The sequence below is a fragment of the Oncorhynchus gorbuscha genome, linkage group LG03 (genome assembly GCF_021184085.1).
Source record: "Oncorhynchus gorbuscha isolate QuinsamMale2020 ecotype Even-year linkage group LG03, OgorEven_v1.0, whole genome shotgun sequence".
Taxonomy (NCBI): Eukaryota; Metazoa; Chordata; class Actinopteri; order Salmoniformes; family Salmonidae; genus Oncorhynchus; species Oncorhynchus gorbuscha.
In genome coordinates this window covers 22,286,003-22,300,394 of record NC_060175.1, presented here as the reverse complement: position 1 = coordinate 22,300,394, position 14,392 = coordinate 22,286,003, and the positions used below count along the sequence as shown (strand labels likewise).

The 14,392-nt window shown below is 41.6% G+C and overlaps 1 protein-coding gene across 14 annotated transcripts in view; it reads right to left on the bottom strand.

Annotated features, from left to right (window-relative positions):
- Positions 1 to 14,392, bottom strand: part of LOC124028199 (voltage-dependent L-type calcium channel subunit alpha-1D-like) — a 148,233-nt gene that overhangs the window by 72,477 nt on the left and 61,364 nt on the right. For 8 of the 14 annotated variants that reach the window (XM_046340319.1, XM_046340327.1, XM_046340346.1 and 5 more), the window contains exons 10-15: positions 12,744 to 12,821; positions 9,168 to 9,255; positions 8,826 to 8,852; positions 8,160 to 8,320; positions 463 to 688; positions 12 to 219 (exon numbers count right to left, since the gene is read on the bottom strand). In XM_046340319.1, coding sequence (XP_046196275.1) covers positions 12 to 219; positions 463 to 688; positions 8,160 to 8,320; positions 8,826 to 8,852; positions 9,168 to 9,255; positions 12,744 to 12,821 — 788 coding nt within the window. The remainder of the gene's footprint in view (positions 1 to 11; positions 220 to 462; positions 689 to 8,159; positions 8,321 to 8,825; positions 8,853 to 9,167; positions 9,256 to 12,743; positions 12,822 to 14,392) is intronic. The other 6 variants (XM_046340361.1, XM_046340389.1, XM_046340377.1 and 3 more) reach the window with 3 other exon arrangements.

Sequence of the window (14,392 nt, the reverse complement as noted above, 5' to 3'; positions counted from 1 at the left end):
TGTTCACCCACCTGAAACACAGTGAGCAGTGCCTGGGGGAAGTTATCGAAGGTGCTCCTCTTGGTCTGTGTCTCGTCGAAGTTGAACTTGCCTCCGAACACCTGCATGCCCAGCAGGGAGAAGATGATGATGAAGAGGAAGAGCAGGAGCAGCAGGGAGGCGATGGACTTCATGGAGTTGAGCAGCGATGCCACCAAGTTACTGAGAGACTGCCAGTGACTGGAGAACAGAGAGAGATGGCCAAATCACACACACACTCTCATGCATACAGTATGCACACACACACACACACACACACACACACACACACACACACACACACACACACACACACACACACACACACACACACACACACACACACACACACACACACACACACACACACACACACACACACACACACACAGAGAACAGTGTCTAGGGGCGACTTCACCCTACTCCACATGGCGGTGGTCTCACCGTGTGACCTTGAAGATCCTGAGAAGGCGGACACAGCGGAACACAGAGATGCCCAGAGGAGACATGATGGCCAGCTCCACCAGGATGGTCTCTGTGATGCCTCCACACACTACAAAGCAGTCAAAGCGGTTGAACAGGGACACGAAGTAGGCCTGCAGGCCCAGACTGTACATCTTGGTCATCATCTCACACGTAAAACATCCCAGTAGAACCTTGTTTGCCACGTCTGGAATCACAAAGGACAGAGGGTGGTGTCAGTCAATATAACACAATAACACAGAATAAAGTAGAAAGGTCATTTTCCATGAAGATAAATTGTGAATTGCTTCAGCTGGCAAAAAAATATTTTATTGTATTCAAAGAAATGTTGAAGTTTAAATTGCTAGCGTTGACAAATTAAGGCTAATTTTTTAGTAGAAGTAGTGACTGCAGTAGTGGTGGACCTATTGACTCTAGTAGCAGTAGTAGTATATGATTATTATTATCATTATTATTATTATTATTAGTAGTAGTAGTAGCAGTAATAGTATATTATTATTATTATCATTATTATTATTATTATTATTAGTAGTAGAAGTAATAGTAGTACAAGTATTATTATTATTATTATTATTAGTAGCAGTAATAGTAGTACAATTATTATTATTATTAGTAGCAGTAATAGTAGTACAATTATTATTATTATTATTAGTAGTAGCAGTAATAGTAGTACAAATATTATTATTATTATTATTAGTAGTAGCAGTAATAGTAGTACAAGTATTATTATTATTATTATTAGTAGTAGTAGTAGCAGTAATAGTAGTACAATTATTATTATTAGTAGTAGTAGCAGTAATAGTAGTACTATTATTATTATTAGTAGTAGTAGCAGTAATAGTAGTACTATTATTATTATTATTATTAGTAGTAGTAGTAATAGTAGTACTATTATTATTTTTAGGAGTAGCAGTAATAGTAGTACTATTATTATAATTATTATAAGTATTAGTACTAGTAGCCGTAATAGTAGTACTATTATTATAATTATTATAATTATTAGTAGTAGTAGTAGCAGTAATAGTAGTACTATTATTATTATTGGTAGTAGTAGTAGCAGTAATAGTAGTACTATTATTATTATTATTATTAGTAGTAGTAGTAGCAGTAATAGTAGTACTATTATTATTATTGGTAGTAGTAGTAGTACTTGTAGTAATCATAATCAAATCAAATTGCATTAGTCACACGCACCGAATACAGGTGTAGACCTTACAGTGAAATGCTTACTTATGAGCCCCTAACCAACGACGCTGTTTAAATAAAATAAAAATAAAAATATCAATAAGAAATAAAAGTAACAAGTAATTAAAGAGCAGCAGTAAAATAGCAGTTGCGAGACTATATACAGGGGGGTACTGATACAGAGTGAACGTGCGTGGGCACCGTTAGTCGAGGTTATTGAGGTAATATGTACATGTAGGTAGAGTTATTAAAGTGACTACACATAAATGATAATAACAGAGAGGAGCGGTGTAAGGAGGGGGGTGCAAACAGTCTGGGTAGCAATTTTGATTAGATGTTCAGGAGTCTTATGGTTTGGGGGTAGAAGCTGTTTAGAAGTCTAGGCCTCTTGGACCTAGATTTGGCGCTCCGGTACCGCTTGCCGTTCAGTAGCAGACAGAACAGTCTATGACTAGGGTGGCTGGAGTCTTTGACAATTTTTAGGGCCTTCCTCTGACACCGCCTGTTATAGAGGTCCTGGATGGCAGGAAGCTTGGCCCCAGTGAGGTACTGGGCCGTACGCACTACACTCTGTAGTGCCTTGCTGTCAGAGGCCGAAAAGTTGCCATACCAGGGAGTGATGCAACCAGTCAGGATGCTCTCAATGGTGCAGCTGTAGAACATTTTGCGGATCTGAGGACCCATGCCAAATCTTTTCAGTCTCCTGAGGGGGAATAGGTTTTGTCGTGCCCTCTTCACGACTGTATTGGTGTGCTTGGACCATGCTAGTCTGTTGGTGATGTGGACACCAAGGAACTTGAATCTCTCAACTTGCTCCACTGCAGCCCCGTCGATGAGAATGGGGGCGTACTCTGTCCTCTTTTTCCTGTAGTCCACAATCATCACCTTTGTTTTGATCACCTTGAGGGAGAGGTTGTTGTCCTGGCACCAGACGGCCAAGTCTCTGACCTCTCGTCGTTGTCGGTGATCTGGCCTACCACTGTTTTATCATCGGCAAACTTAATGATGGTGTTGGTGTTGTGCCTGGCCGTGCAATCATGAGTAAACAGGGAGTACAGGAGGGGATTGAGGTTGCACCCCTGAGGGGCCCCTGTGTTGAGGATCAGTGTGGCGGATGTGTTGTTACCTAAACTTACCACCTGGGGGCGGGCCCGTCAGGAAGTCCAGGATCCAGTTGCAGAGGGAGGTGTTAAGTCCCAGGGTCCTTAGCTTATTGATGAGCTCTGAGGGCACTATGGTGTTGAACGCTAAGCTGTAGTCAATGAATAGCATTCTCACGTAGGTGTTCCTTATGTCCAGGTGGGAAAGGGAAGTGTGGAGTGCAATAGAGATTGCATCATATATGGATCTGTTAGGGCGGTATGCAATTTGGATTGGGTCTAGGGTTTCTGGGATAATGGTGTTGATGTGAGCCATGACCAGTCTTTCAAAGCACTTCATGGCTACAGATGTGAGTGCTACGGGTCGGTAGTCATTTAGGCAGGTTACCTTAGTGTTCTTGGGCACTGGGATTATGGTGGTCTTTTTAAAACATGTTGATATTACAAACTCGGACAGGGAAAGTTTGAAAATGTCAGTGTTGACACTTGCCAGTTGGTCAGCGCATGCTCAGAGTACACGTCCTTGTAATCCGTCTGGCCCTGCGGCCTTGTGAATGTTGACTTGTTTAAGTTGTTGATCCTACCCCCTACTTTTTCGAACATTCTGTTAAAAATCGCGCAACATTTCAGTGCCCTGCTACTCATGCCAGGAACATAGTATATGCATATGATTAGTATGTGTGGATAGAAAACACTCAGACGTTTCTAAAACTGGTTAAATCACGGCCGTGACTATAACAGAACGTGCGTTTCATCGAAAAGCGCAGGAAAATCTGATCACTGAAAATTGGAGAATATATCAATGCGCCACTTGAATGTATTGTTGAATGGGAACCACATTACCTGGAGCCGAGATTGCAATTCCTACAGCTTCCACACGATGTCACCAGTCTTGTCAATTGCCTAGGCTTTGTTTCTTGGTCAAACGAAGAAGAGACAGCCCATTTCTTCCGGTCTCCGACCGGATATTTTGGTTGAGATTTATCCGGACATTATTTCAAGACGTAGAGCCATAGAATATACATCGCCTCGTGATCAATTTGATCGATTATTAACGTTTACTAATACCTAAAGTTGCATTACAAAAGTATTTCGAAGTGTTTTTGGAAAGTTTATCGTCGACTTTTTTAATTAAAAAAAAATGACGTTGCGTTATAAAACACAGTTTTTTTCCTTGATCACACAGTCTTCATAGATCGATATCTAGGCTATATATGGACCGATTTAATCGGGAAAAAAGACCCAATAGTGATGTTTATGGGACATCTAGGAGTGCCAACAACGAAGATTGTCAAAGGTAATGGAGTTTTATATTTTATTTCTGCGTTTTGTGTAGCGCCGACTATGCTAATTATTTTTGTTTACGTCCCCTGCGGGTCTTTAGGGGTGTTGCATGCTATCAGATAATAGCTTCTCATGCTTTCGCCGAAAAGCATTTTAAAAATCTGACTTGTTGGCTGGATTCACAACGAGTGTAGCTTTAATTCAGTACCCTGCATGTGTGTTTTAATGAACGTTTGAGTTTTAACGAGTGCTATTAGCATTTAGCATAGCACATTTGCATTTCCAGATGTCTAGATGGGACGCCTGCGTGTCGGGTCGACCTAAGAGGTTAAAGGTCTTACTCACATCGCGGAGAGCGTGATCACACAGTCGTCCGGAACAGCTGGTGCTCTCATGCACGTTTCAGTGTTATTTGCCTCAAAGCGAGCATAGAAGTAGTTTAGCTTGTCTGGTAGGCTCGTGTCACTGGGCAGCTCTCGGCTGTGCTTCCCTTTGTAGCCTGTAATGGTTTGTAAGCCTTGCCACAGCCGACGAGTGTCAGAGCCGGTGTAGTATGATTCGATCTTAGTCCTGTATTGATGCTTTGCCTGTTTGATGGTTTGTCTGACGGCATAGCGGGATTTCTTATAAGCTTCCAGGTTAGAGTCCCGCTCCTTGAAAGCGGCAGCTCTAGCCTTTAGCTCAGTGCAGATGTTGCCGGTAATACATAGCTTCTGGTTTGGGGTATGTACGTACTGTCACTGTGGGGATGACGTCATCAATGCACTTATTGATGAAGCCAATGACTGATGTGGTGTGTGGTGTACTCCTCAATGCCAACGGAGGAATCCCGGAACGTATTCCAGTCTTTACTGGCAAAACAGTCCTGTAGCTTAGCAGCTGCTTCATCTCACCACTTTTTTATTGATCGAGTCACTGGTGCTTCTTGCATTAATTTTTGCTTGTAAGCAGGAATCAGGAGGATATAATTAGGGTCAGATTTGCTAAATGGAGGCGAGGGAGAGCTTTGTATGTGTCTCTGTGTGTGGAGTAAAGGTGGTCAATAGTTTTTTCCCTCTGGTTGCACATTTAACATGCTGTTAGAAATTTGGTAAGACCGATTTAAGTTTCCCTGCATTAAAGTCCCTGGCCACTAGGAGCGCCACATCTGGGTGAGCGTTTTCCTGTTTGCTTATGGCGGAATGCAGCTCATTGAGTGCGGTCTTATTGCCAGCCTCAGTCTGTGGTGGTATGTAGACAGCTACGAAAAATACAGGTGAAAACTCTCTATGTAGATGTAGTGTGGTTTACAGTTTATCATGAGATACTCTACCTCAGGCGAGCAAAACCTCAAGACTTCCTTAGATATCGTGCACCAGCTATTATTTGCAGAAATACATAGTCCACCGCCCCTTGTCTTACCAGGCCCCCTCTTTAATCCTGCCTATACAGCATATAACCAGCCAACTGTATGTTGATAATGTCATCGTTCAGCCACAACTCTGAAGTAGTAGTAATAGTAATATTATTAGTAGTAGTAGTAGCAGTAGTAGCAATAGTAGTAGTGAGTGTGGTAGTAGTAGTAGTAGTAGTAGTGAGTGTGGTAGTAGTAGGCCTTATAGTAATGGTAGGTTATTACATAGAGTGGTATTGTGAAGCAAGGCACACTAACTATACGTCAGAAGCAAGTGGAATTTCTAGTGGTCTTGCTGAAGCAAGTCACATTAATTAGTGGTTCTCATTCATAGAATGTGCTCCCCCAGTGATATAATTAGAAATGTAAGAATGCTTGATGAAAGTAGTTGATGTGGTTTCTATAACAGGTAGAAGATATTTCTGTTGTTATTTCAAATTTGAATAGCAGATAAACACAACAAGATGTCATACACAGTAAGTTTTTATGTAAGTTGTTTGGAAAGTGGCCAAAACCTCTGAGGTTACTAAAACTGCTGTATCGTTTGATAGGTAGAATATATTTCTGTTCTGATTTAACATTTTAATAGCAGAGAAGTAGACCTTCATACCTTTTCCAACAGTTGGGAAAGTGGTAAAAATAGCTGACTTGTGTCAAAAGTCACATTGTTTACTAGTTGTCTAATTCTTCGAATGTGCTCCCCAAGTTCTATAATTAAGCAATAAGGCCTGACGAGGTGTGATATATTGGCCAGTATACCATGCCTAAGGGCTGTTCTTACACACAATGCAAAGTGGAGTGCCTGGATACAGCCCTTAGCAGTGGCATATTGGCCATATACGATATAATTCATATGCTCTTTTTTGTCTAAGATTGTGGGAAGGTGGTTAAAAAAGGTTAAAGTTGAGATAATTTTTTTTGACTTGGTTACTAAAACAGCTGAATAGTTTTTTTTTCAGGTGATTACGGATCAATTCATTTAAACAATTATTATTAGTAGGTTTTATCTGTTATTTGTGTACTTATTTATTGTATATCATTTTTGTGGTTTTCATGTTAGCCTTTGGGCTTTCAACAACACCTGCACACCGTTTTCTTTATTTTGTATCAGTATTGTTGTCTATCACTTCTGATTTCAGATTTGAACAGCAGAGACGTAGACTAAAGCCTGATTCAGATACAACAGACAACATGGTTTTACTCAGTTCTATAACATTTGCTTTGAACACTCTATTTTTAGAACGTCTCATGTCGGCTGCTTGATTTTCCCAAATTGAACATGTCAAATCTTAGCTAAAGACTTGCGACGAGACGGATCCATTTAGCCAATCAGAGAACAGTGCGCTGACATTTTGTCTGTGTTTAGACAAGTAGCTAGCAAGCCAAGCAGACAGGTAGCTAGCTCTTTTGCTGCAGTAATCGCTAGCTTGCTGATATTTCTCTGTCAAGTTACAAAGTGTGCCATGTTTCTGGTGCATGTATTTAATGATACTCGTTTGCTACAACAAGTGCCAACTTTGTTTCAAAGCTTCACCACATCATTGTAAAAATAGTCACATTATAGTGGAATTGTTCTCAAACATGCATCTCATGTTTTTGATCTGAATGTTTTTAGTTAGCTGTCCTACAACAGACAATTCCAAAATGAGCTAATTTTGTCTTGTCTCATCTCTCCTTATGTCGGCTGTTGTATCTGAACCGGGCTTAAGATTTCATACGCACAACGTTTTTGTCTAAGTTGTTGGGAAAGTGGTCAAAGTAGCTGATTTGTGTCAAAAGTCACATTGTTTACATTAAATTGGATTAGGATTATTTTGGGATTACAAAAATGTTAATAGTTTAAAAGTATAAACGGTATCAAAACTATTCCACACCAGTCTGCATGTTTTAAAGTTTGAATGGTGTTTCTAGCTTAAACAGTGTAAAAGGAGTAGTGATACAAATAATAACTTTAATAAAATGTCAGAAATAAGTACAAGATGTAAAGTGTGACTGCTGAAGCAAGTCACATTAAAAATATCATTGATAGGAGTTTTTCCTTACCACGTGACCTGACTTGGAAGTAATTCTGGTCAAGTCTCTTTTCACAGCTGCCATGGAGCCTCATAAGACTACTCTGGGCCTTAGTTATAGAGTATAAATACTGTATGGGCCTGAAGTTTTGCTGGTCAAGTAACATGGTCAGGAAAAACTCCTGGCCCTATGGCACATGATCTAAGACAATGGTAGCCAGTATGTGGTGTAGTAGACCCACTCCCTGTACTGGAGTGAGCCAGTCAGGCTGATTGTAGTGTACTAACCCTGTACTGGAGTGAGCCAGTCAGGCTGATTGTAGTGTACTAACCTTGTACTGGAGTGAGCCAGTCAGGCTGATTGTAGTGTACTTACCCTGTACTGGAGTGAGCCAGTCAGGCTGATTGTAGTGTACTAACCTTGTACTGGTGTGAGCCAGTCAGGCTGATTGTAGTGTACTAACCCTGTACTGGTGTGAGCCAGTCAGGCTGATTGTAGTGTACTAACCCTGTACTGGAGTGAGCCAGTCAGGCTGATTGTAGTGTACTAACCCTGTACTGGAATGTGCCAGTCAGGCTGATTGTAGTGTACTAACCCTGTACTGGAGTGAGCCAGTCAGGCTGATTGTAGTGTACTAACCCTGTACTGGAGTGAGCCAGTCAGGCTGATTGTAGTGTACTAACCCTGTACTTGAGTGAGCCAGTCAGGCTGCATGTAGTGCTCTGAGGAGATGGTGAGTGTGTTGAGAAACACCAGGATGATCACCAGCCAATAGAAAGGCACCGATTTAACTGCCAACCGGCACTTCCTGCGGCAGAACCTGTTCCAGCGACGCCAGCGCCGACTGTGAGACAGGAAGTAAAAAGGAGACCAGTAGGGGTGGTTTTCATTGAAGAGGGGAGGATTGATGGTTAGAGGGGGGTTAGGAAGTATATAAAGAGGAGGTGTAGGCAGGCACTGTGTTCAAAGAATATTAGAAGAAAACTTGGGAAAGAGAAGTCAATGAACTTTGAAAGAACTTTGGGACAGGGAGAGAGCAGCATAGCATGCAGTATAAATCAAAAAGTATAAAAACAACAAGGCTCCAGAACCTCCAGTTCCTCCCGATGCCCCAGATTATATGCTGACATGTTTAAAGGGGAGGTGGAGTTGATTTATTACCTGCAGACTCATTAAAGCTGACTCCAGAGAACAGAACAGCACATACAGTAGAGAAACCTAAAGCAAGCATTTATCTACAGAAATAACAGACGTCACTACTTCATGCAGAAAAATATAACTTTTACTGTACAGACTGCTGCTGCATGCGTCAAGCAAGGACACATGTGAGGTAAGGTGATTTCACTGACCTGAACTTTGACTTTGAAATTTTTTGACTGGAAAAATCAAAACGTTTATAATAGATGTCAGTTTAGTTTGCTGGCTGCAGGATATTTATAAATGTTGTAAAAAGCCACATATCCTATGTGCAACATGAGTGGTCAACCAAACAAATGTATTTATTAAAGCTTGTTTTACACCAGCAGTTGTCCAGGCAGGATAGATAGAGGATAGATAAAGATAGATAAAGCACACAATAGTTCACTCAGGGGTTGTGCTTCTGTAAAGAATGTGGTAGTTTCTATAATATCGCAGGTTGTGTTCTATGGTACGGAACTGCAGATGTGGTTCTAGTCTGGGGGAGTTCTCACCAAAAAGGTCCACAGCACGGTGTCTTCACCTCATCCTCGGCCACGTTCTCTGTGTTCACCGACTCCGTCTCACTGGCTGGCATACTCGCTGCAGTGGCAAACAGAGTACTCATCATACACACATACAGAACCCCATGTACAACACACCGTACATGTCACACACACACGTCAACCGTACAGTACACATTCAGACCCACGGTACCACAGCTGAGTCATACACATCCCAGAGAAAATAAACCTCATTCATCAAAGAAAGAAAGAACGGTCAGCATCACTGCAGGAATTTCTAAGAAATCCCTTTTCTCAACAACAAAAAAACACAACACAAATTTGGTTCCAAAGGACGATACCTCCCAAAACCAAATCCATGTGCAACAGAATAGACAGAAGAAAGTCTGTAAAGTGGGCAGATAGAAAAACAAGAAAGAAAGAAACCACTATAGGGTTTGTATTTATTTTATATCCCCTGGAAAGTATGACAATGTGATAGGATATCTCTTCATCATAATAACTACTGGCTTCTAGTACCTTATTAACTTACTATGAATTAATAAACTAACTGCCATCATAAGCGTTACTAGTATGGTCATTGTAATCATCACTATGACTTAACATAATGAGTTAGAGATGTAGGAACAGAGGGGAGTTAGAGGACGGGACATCTGCTATGTCTGAGGGCTCTCTGATGCAGTGGAGGAGTACAGGATGAAGAAAGAGGATGCTCCTTTAAACAGCAATATTAGACAAAAAAAGAAGGTATTACTTTAAAATATTAGACACAAAAAACTAGATACAAAAATATTATACTTAAAACACTAACACCTTTCGGCCACTGACTTTTTCCACATTGTTTTGCTTTACAGCCGTATTCTAAAATTGATGATTTTTTCTTTCTTTCTCCTCATCAATCTACACATAATAACCCATAATAACAAACCAAAAACAGTTTTTTTGATTTTCGCTAATTTATAAAAAAATAAGTATTCAGACCCTTGACTCAGTACTTTGTTGAAGCACCTATGGCAGCGATTACAGCATCAAGTATTTGTGGGTATGACACTATAAGCTTGTATTTGGGGAGTTTCTTCCATTCTTCTCTGCAGATCCTCTCGTGGTCCCTCAGGTTGGATGGGGAGCGTTGCTACACAGCTATTTTCAGGACTTTCATGAGCTGTTAGATCGGGTTCAAGTCTGGGCTCTGGCTGGGCCACTCAAGGATATTCAGAGACTTGTCCCGAAGCCTTGGCTGTGTGCTTAGGGTCTATGTCATGTTGGATGGTGAACATTCGCCCCCAGTCTGAGGACCTGAGCGCTTTGGAGCAGGTTTTCATCAAGAATCTCTCTGTACTTTGCTCTGTTCATCTTTGCCTCGATCCTGACGAGTCTCCCAGTCGCTGTCGCTGAAAAATGGTCACTCTACCATAAATGCCTGATTGGTGGAGTGCTGCAGAGATGGTTGTCCTTCTTAAAGGTACTCCCATCTCCATAGAAGAGAGTGACTATCAGGTTCTTGGTCACCTCCCTGACCAAGGCCCTTCTCCCCTGAGTGCTCAGTTTGGCCGGGAAGCCAGCTCTAGGAAGAGTCTTGGTGGTTCCAAACTTCTTCCATTTAAGAATGATGGAGGCACTGTGTTCTTGGGGAACTTCAATGCTGCAGAATTGTTTTGGTTCCCTTCCCCAGATATGTGCCTCCACACAATCCTGTCTCGGAGCTCTCGACAATTCCTTCAACCTCATTGCTTGTTTGTTTTTTATATATATTTTTAAAAATAACCTTTATTTAACTAGGCAAGTCCGTTAAGAACAAATTCTTATTTACAATGATGGCCTACCAGGGAACAGTGGGTTAACTGCCTTGTTCAGGGGCATAATGACAGGTTTTTACCTTATCAGCTCTGGGATTCGATCCAGCAACCTTTCGGTTACTGGCCCCTTTCGGTTACTGGCCTCTGGTTTTTGCTCTGACATGCACTGTCAACTGTGCGACCTTATATAGACATATCTGTCCCTGTCCAATCAATTAAATTTACCACAGGTGGATTCCAATCAAGTTGTAGAAACATCTTAAGGATGCACTTGAGCTCAATTTCGAGTCTCATAAAGGGTCTTAATACTTATGTAAATAAGGTGTTTCTGTATTTTTTAAATATTTTTAATACATCATTTTCAAAATCCTGTTTTCACTTTATCATTATGGGATATTGTGTGTAGATTTCTCAGGAATTTTGTTTATTTAATCCATTTTAGAATGAGGCTGTAACGTCACAAAATGTGGAAAAAGTCAAGTGGTCTGAATACTTTCCGAAGGTATTGTACTACTCTAAAATATTAGACTCTTAAAATATTCTCTAAATACTTTGGGAGAAATTCTGTAATATGAGAAGACTGCTGCTATGACTGTGTGAAAAGAAACAAGGCTACAACTTTTGTGTGACCACAGCCTGTTTGTGCGAGGTTACGAGGTTTGTGTGAAGCTTTCTCTTTGACTCTTGAGTCCTTCGACAGCTCTCTCTCTTTCTCAATACTGCTGACTGCTGGATGTAGTGATCTTGGTTTAGCCCCGTTTTTCTATTCACACTGAGCCCCCAGCCTAGCTGATTTAACCGGGCTGCGCATGGAGAGAGAGAGAGAGAGGGAGAGAAGTTGAGTGCCTGGTATCAACCAGAGCAGTATGTATCCCTATTATGCTGCCTGGTGCTCCTCATGTGACTCCACTCACAGGGGATGAGAGAGTCTGGGATCATTGAGTCAGAAACAGCAGGAGTTGGCCTGCAGGGAGAGGCTTTATCAAACACAGAAAGAACACAAAAGGAAAAGCAAGACCGAAAGGATAGTGATGCTCAAACAGAATGGTCAATCACAATAGCAAAGCACAAGCAGGGTGATTAGGCTGCACACATTATGCTACAGACATTAGGCTGCAGACATTATCCTGCCTACATTAGGCTGCAGACATTAGGCTGCCGACATTAGGCTGCAGACATTAGGCTGCCGACATTAGGCTGCAGACATTAGGCTGCAGACATTAGGCTGCAGACATTAGGCTGCCGACATTAGGCTGCAGACATTAGGCTGCAGACATTAGGCTGCAGACATTAGGGCGATATTAGGCCGACATTAGGCTGCCGACATTATGACATTAGGCCGACATTAGGCTGCAGACATTAGGCTGCAGACATTAGGCTGCCGACATTATGCTGCCGACATTAGGCTGCAGACATTAGGCTGCAGACATTAGGCTGCAGACATTAGGCTGCCGACATTAGGCTGCTGACATTAGGCTGCTGACATTAGGCTGCCGACATTAGGCTGCTGACATTAGGCTGCTGACATTAGGCTGCAGACATTAGGCTGCAGACATTAGGCTGCTGACATTAGGCTGCTGACATTAGGCTGCTGACATTAGGCTGCAGACACACAGAGGTGTACACACAGACATACCCAAACAAACAAATACATACACAAACACACAAGCTCACGCAAGCATGCGCAATCACCCACCCACACACAAGCTTGCTCACGCACACACGCACACGCAGACTTGTTCAATGTGGAAGGGAAAACCAGGGGATTTACCATGAGTGTCGGAGGACTGGCTGAACCACCCAAACCTGCTTCCTTTCTTCTTCTCTGTGAGGTCAGCCAGAGTCACCCCTTCATGTTTAATGCATGCAAGCCCATGCATTCAGACAGCAGACGGCACAGCAGAGAAACATGGGGAGGAGAATGGGCCTCTATCAAGATAGGTTAGAGCAGCACAGTAACAATGCACCACAACAACAACAACCGTAACAGCAACAATAATAGTAGGGTCGTTCCACCAATTCGGTACCTTTCGAGAAGTGTAACTTGGTCAAAAAAAATGTTTGATTTCACCTACTTTTAGCATACTGTCATAAAGAGTATTTGTTCAACTTCATAAAAACACATCTCAATGAGATAGTAAGTGGCTATTAAGGGCCAAATAAAGTAACAGGTTTAAATCTGTTGAGCCATAACTCCCATTGTACTCCCGTTGTGACCGGGGGAATGGAAGCTTGTTGTGTGCAACTGAGAGGGTCAATAGAATGCAAGGAAATACATTGTTAAAACATTTCTAGCCTGTCTATGGGTGACAAGGATTGACTTTGTATGTTTAACCTGCTTATTTTCACACCACAAAACACCTGAAAATTGCCAAAAAGAGCAGAACCAGCTCACTTGCTTTTCCGTATAATTTTACTATTAGATGTTCAATGAATTTAGGATTTATTTTTTATTTTTTTACTAATAGTTTCACCCTATTAAAAATGAGATTTCAGTTCACGTAACAGGATTGACCTTAAAAAGAGGGACATATGTAATTTATAAATAATAATCTTCAGAACTTACATTGTCAAAGCAACAAAATAACAAGAGCTTTACAATGATAGTGTAACTTTTGGGATTAAGTGGGTTAAAATCTTTCTAGAAGTGGCACAGGGTTGATGAAGGGACATATCAAAATGTTTAATTTTACAAGCATTTAGCAAGCCTTTATTCCAATATAAAATCTGCTTTATTAAATTCTCAATGTGGTCTATATTAAAGGGCACATCATTTAATATAACAGGTTTTTAAAACTCAATATTTGTGCACAATTTCTACTTAAAGGCACTCTTTTCGTGGAACGACCCAGTACAGCTGGCAACAGCGACACTGACTGACAACACCAGCACCACTGACACCAGTAGCATGGACTGTGGTAGACACTGAAGGGGAGCAGAAGAGGAAGATGGACAACTGTTAGTCACATGACAGGAAGCTAGCACCTGCAGGCCGGAGGGGAGGGGGGGGTCATACAGAACAGTACAGCTCTAGAGCCTATACCTACATGCTGCAATGCAAATTAACAGCATTCACATGCACACTGAGTGTACAAAACATCAAGAACACCTTCCTAAAAGTGTTCCAAAGGGATGCTGGCCCATTTTGACTCCAATGCTTCCCACAGTTGTGTCAAGTTGGCTGGATGTCCTTTAGGTGGTAGACTATGCTTGATACACACACAAACTGTTGAGCATGACAAACCCAGCAGCGTTGCAGCTCTTGACACAAACCGGTGCGCCTGGCACCTACTACCATACCCCGTTCAAAGGCACTTAAATATTTTGTCTTGCCCATTCACCTTCTGAATGGCACACACACAATCCATGTCTCAATTGTCCCAAGTCTTAAGAATCCTTCTTTAACCTGTCTCCTTCCCT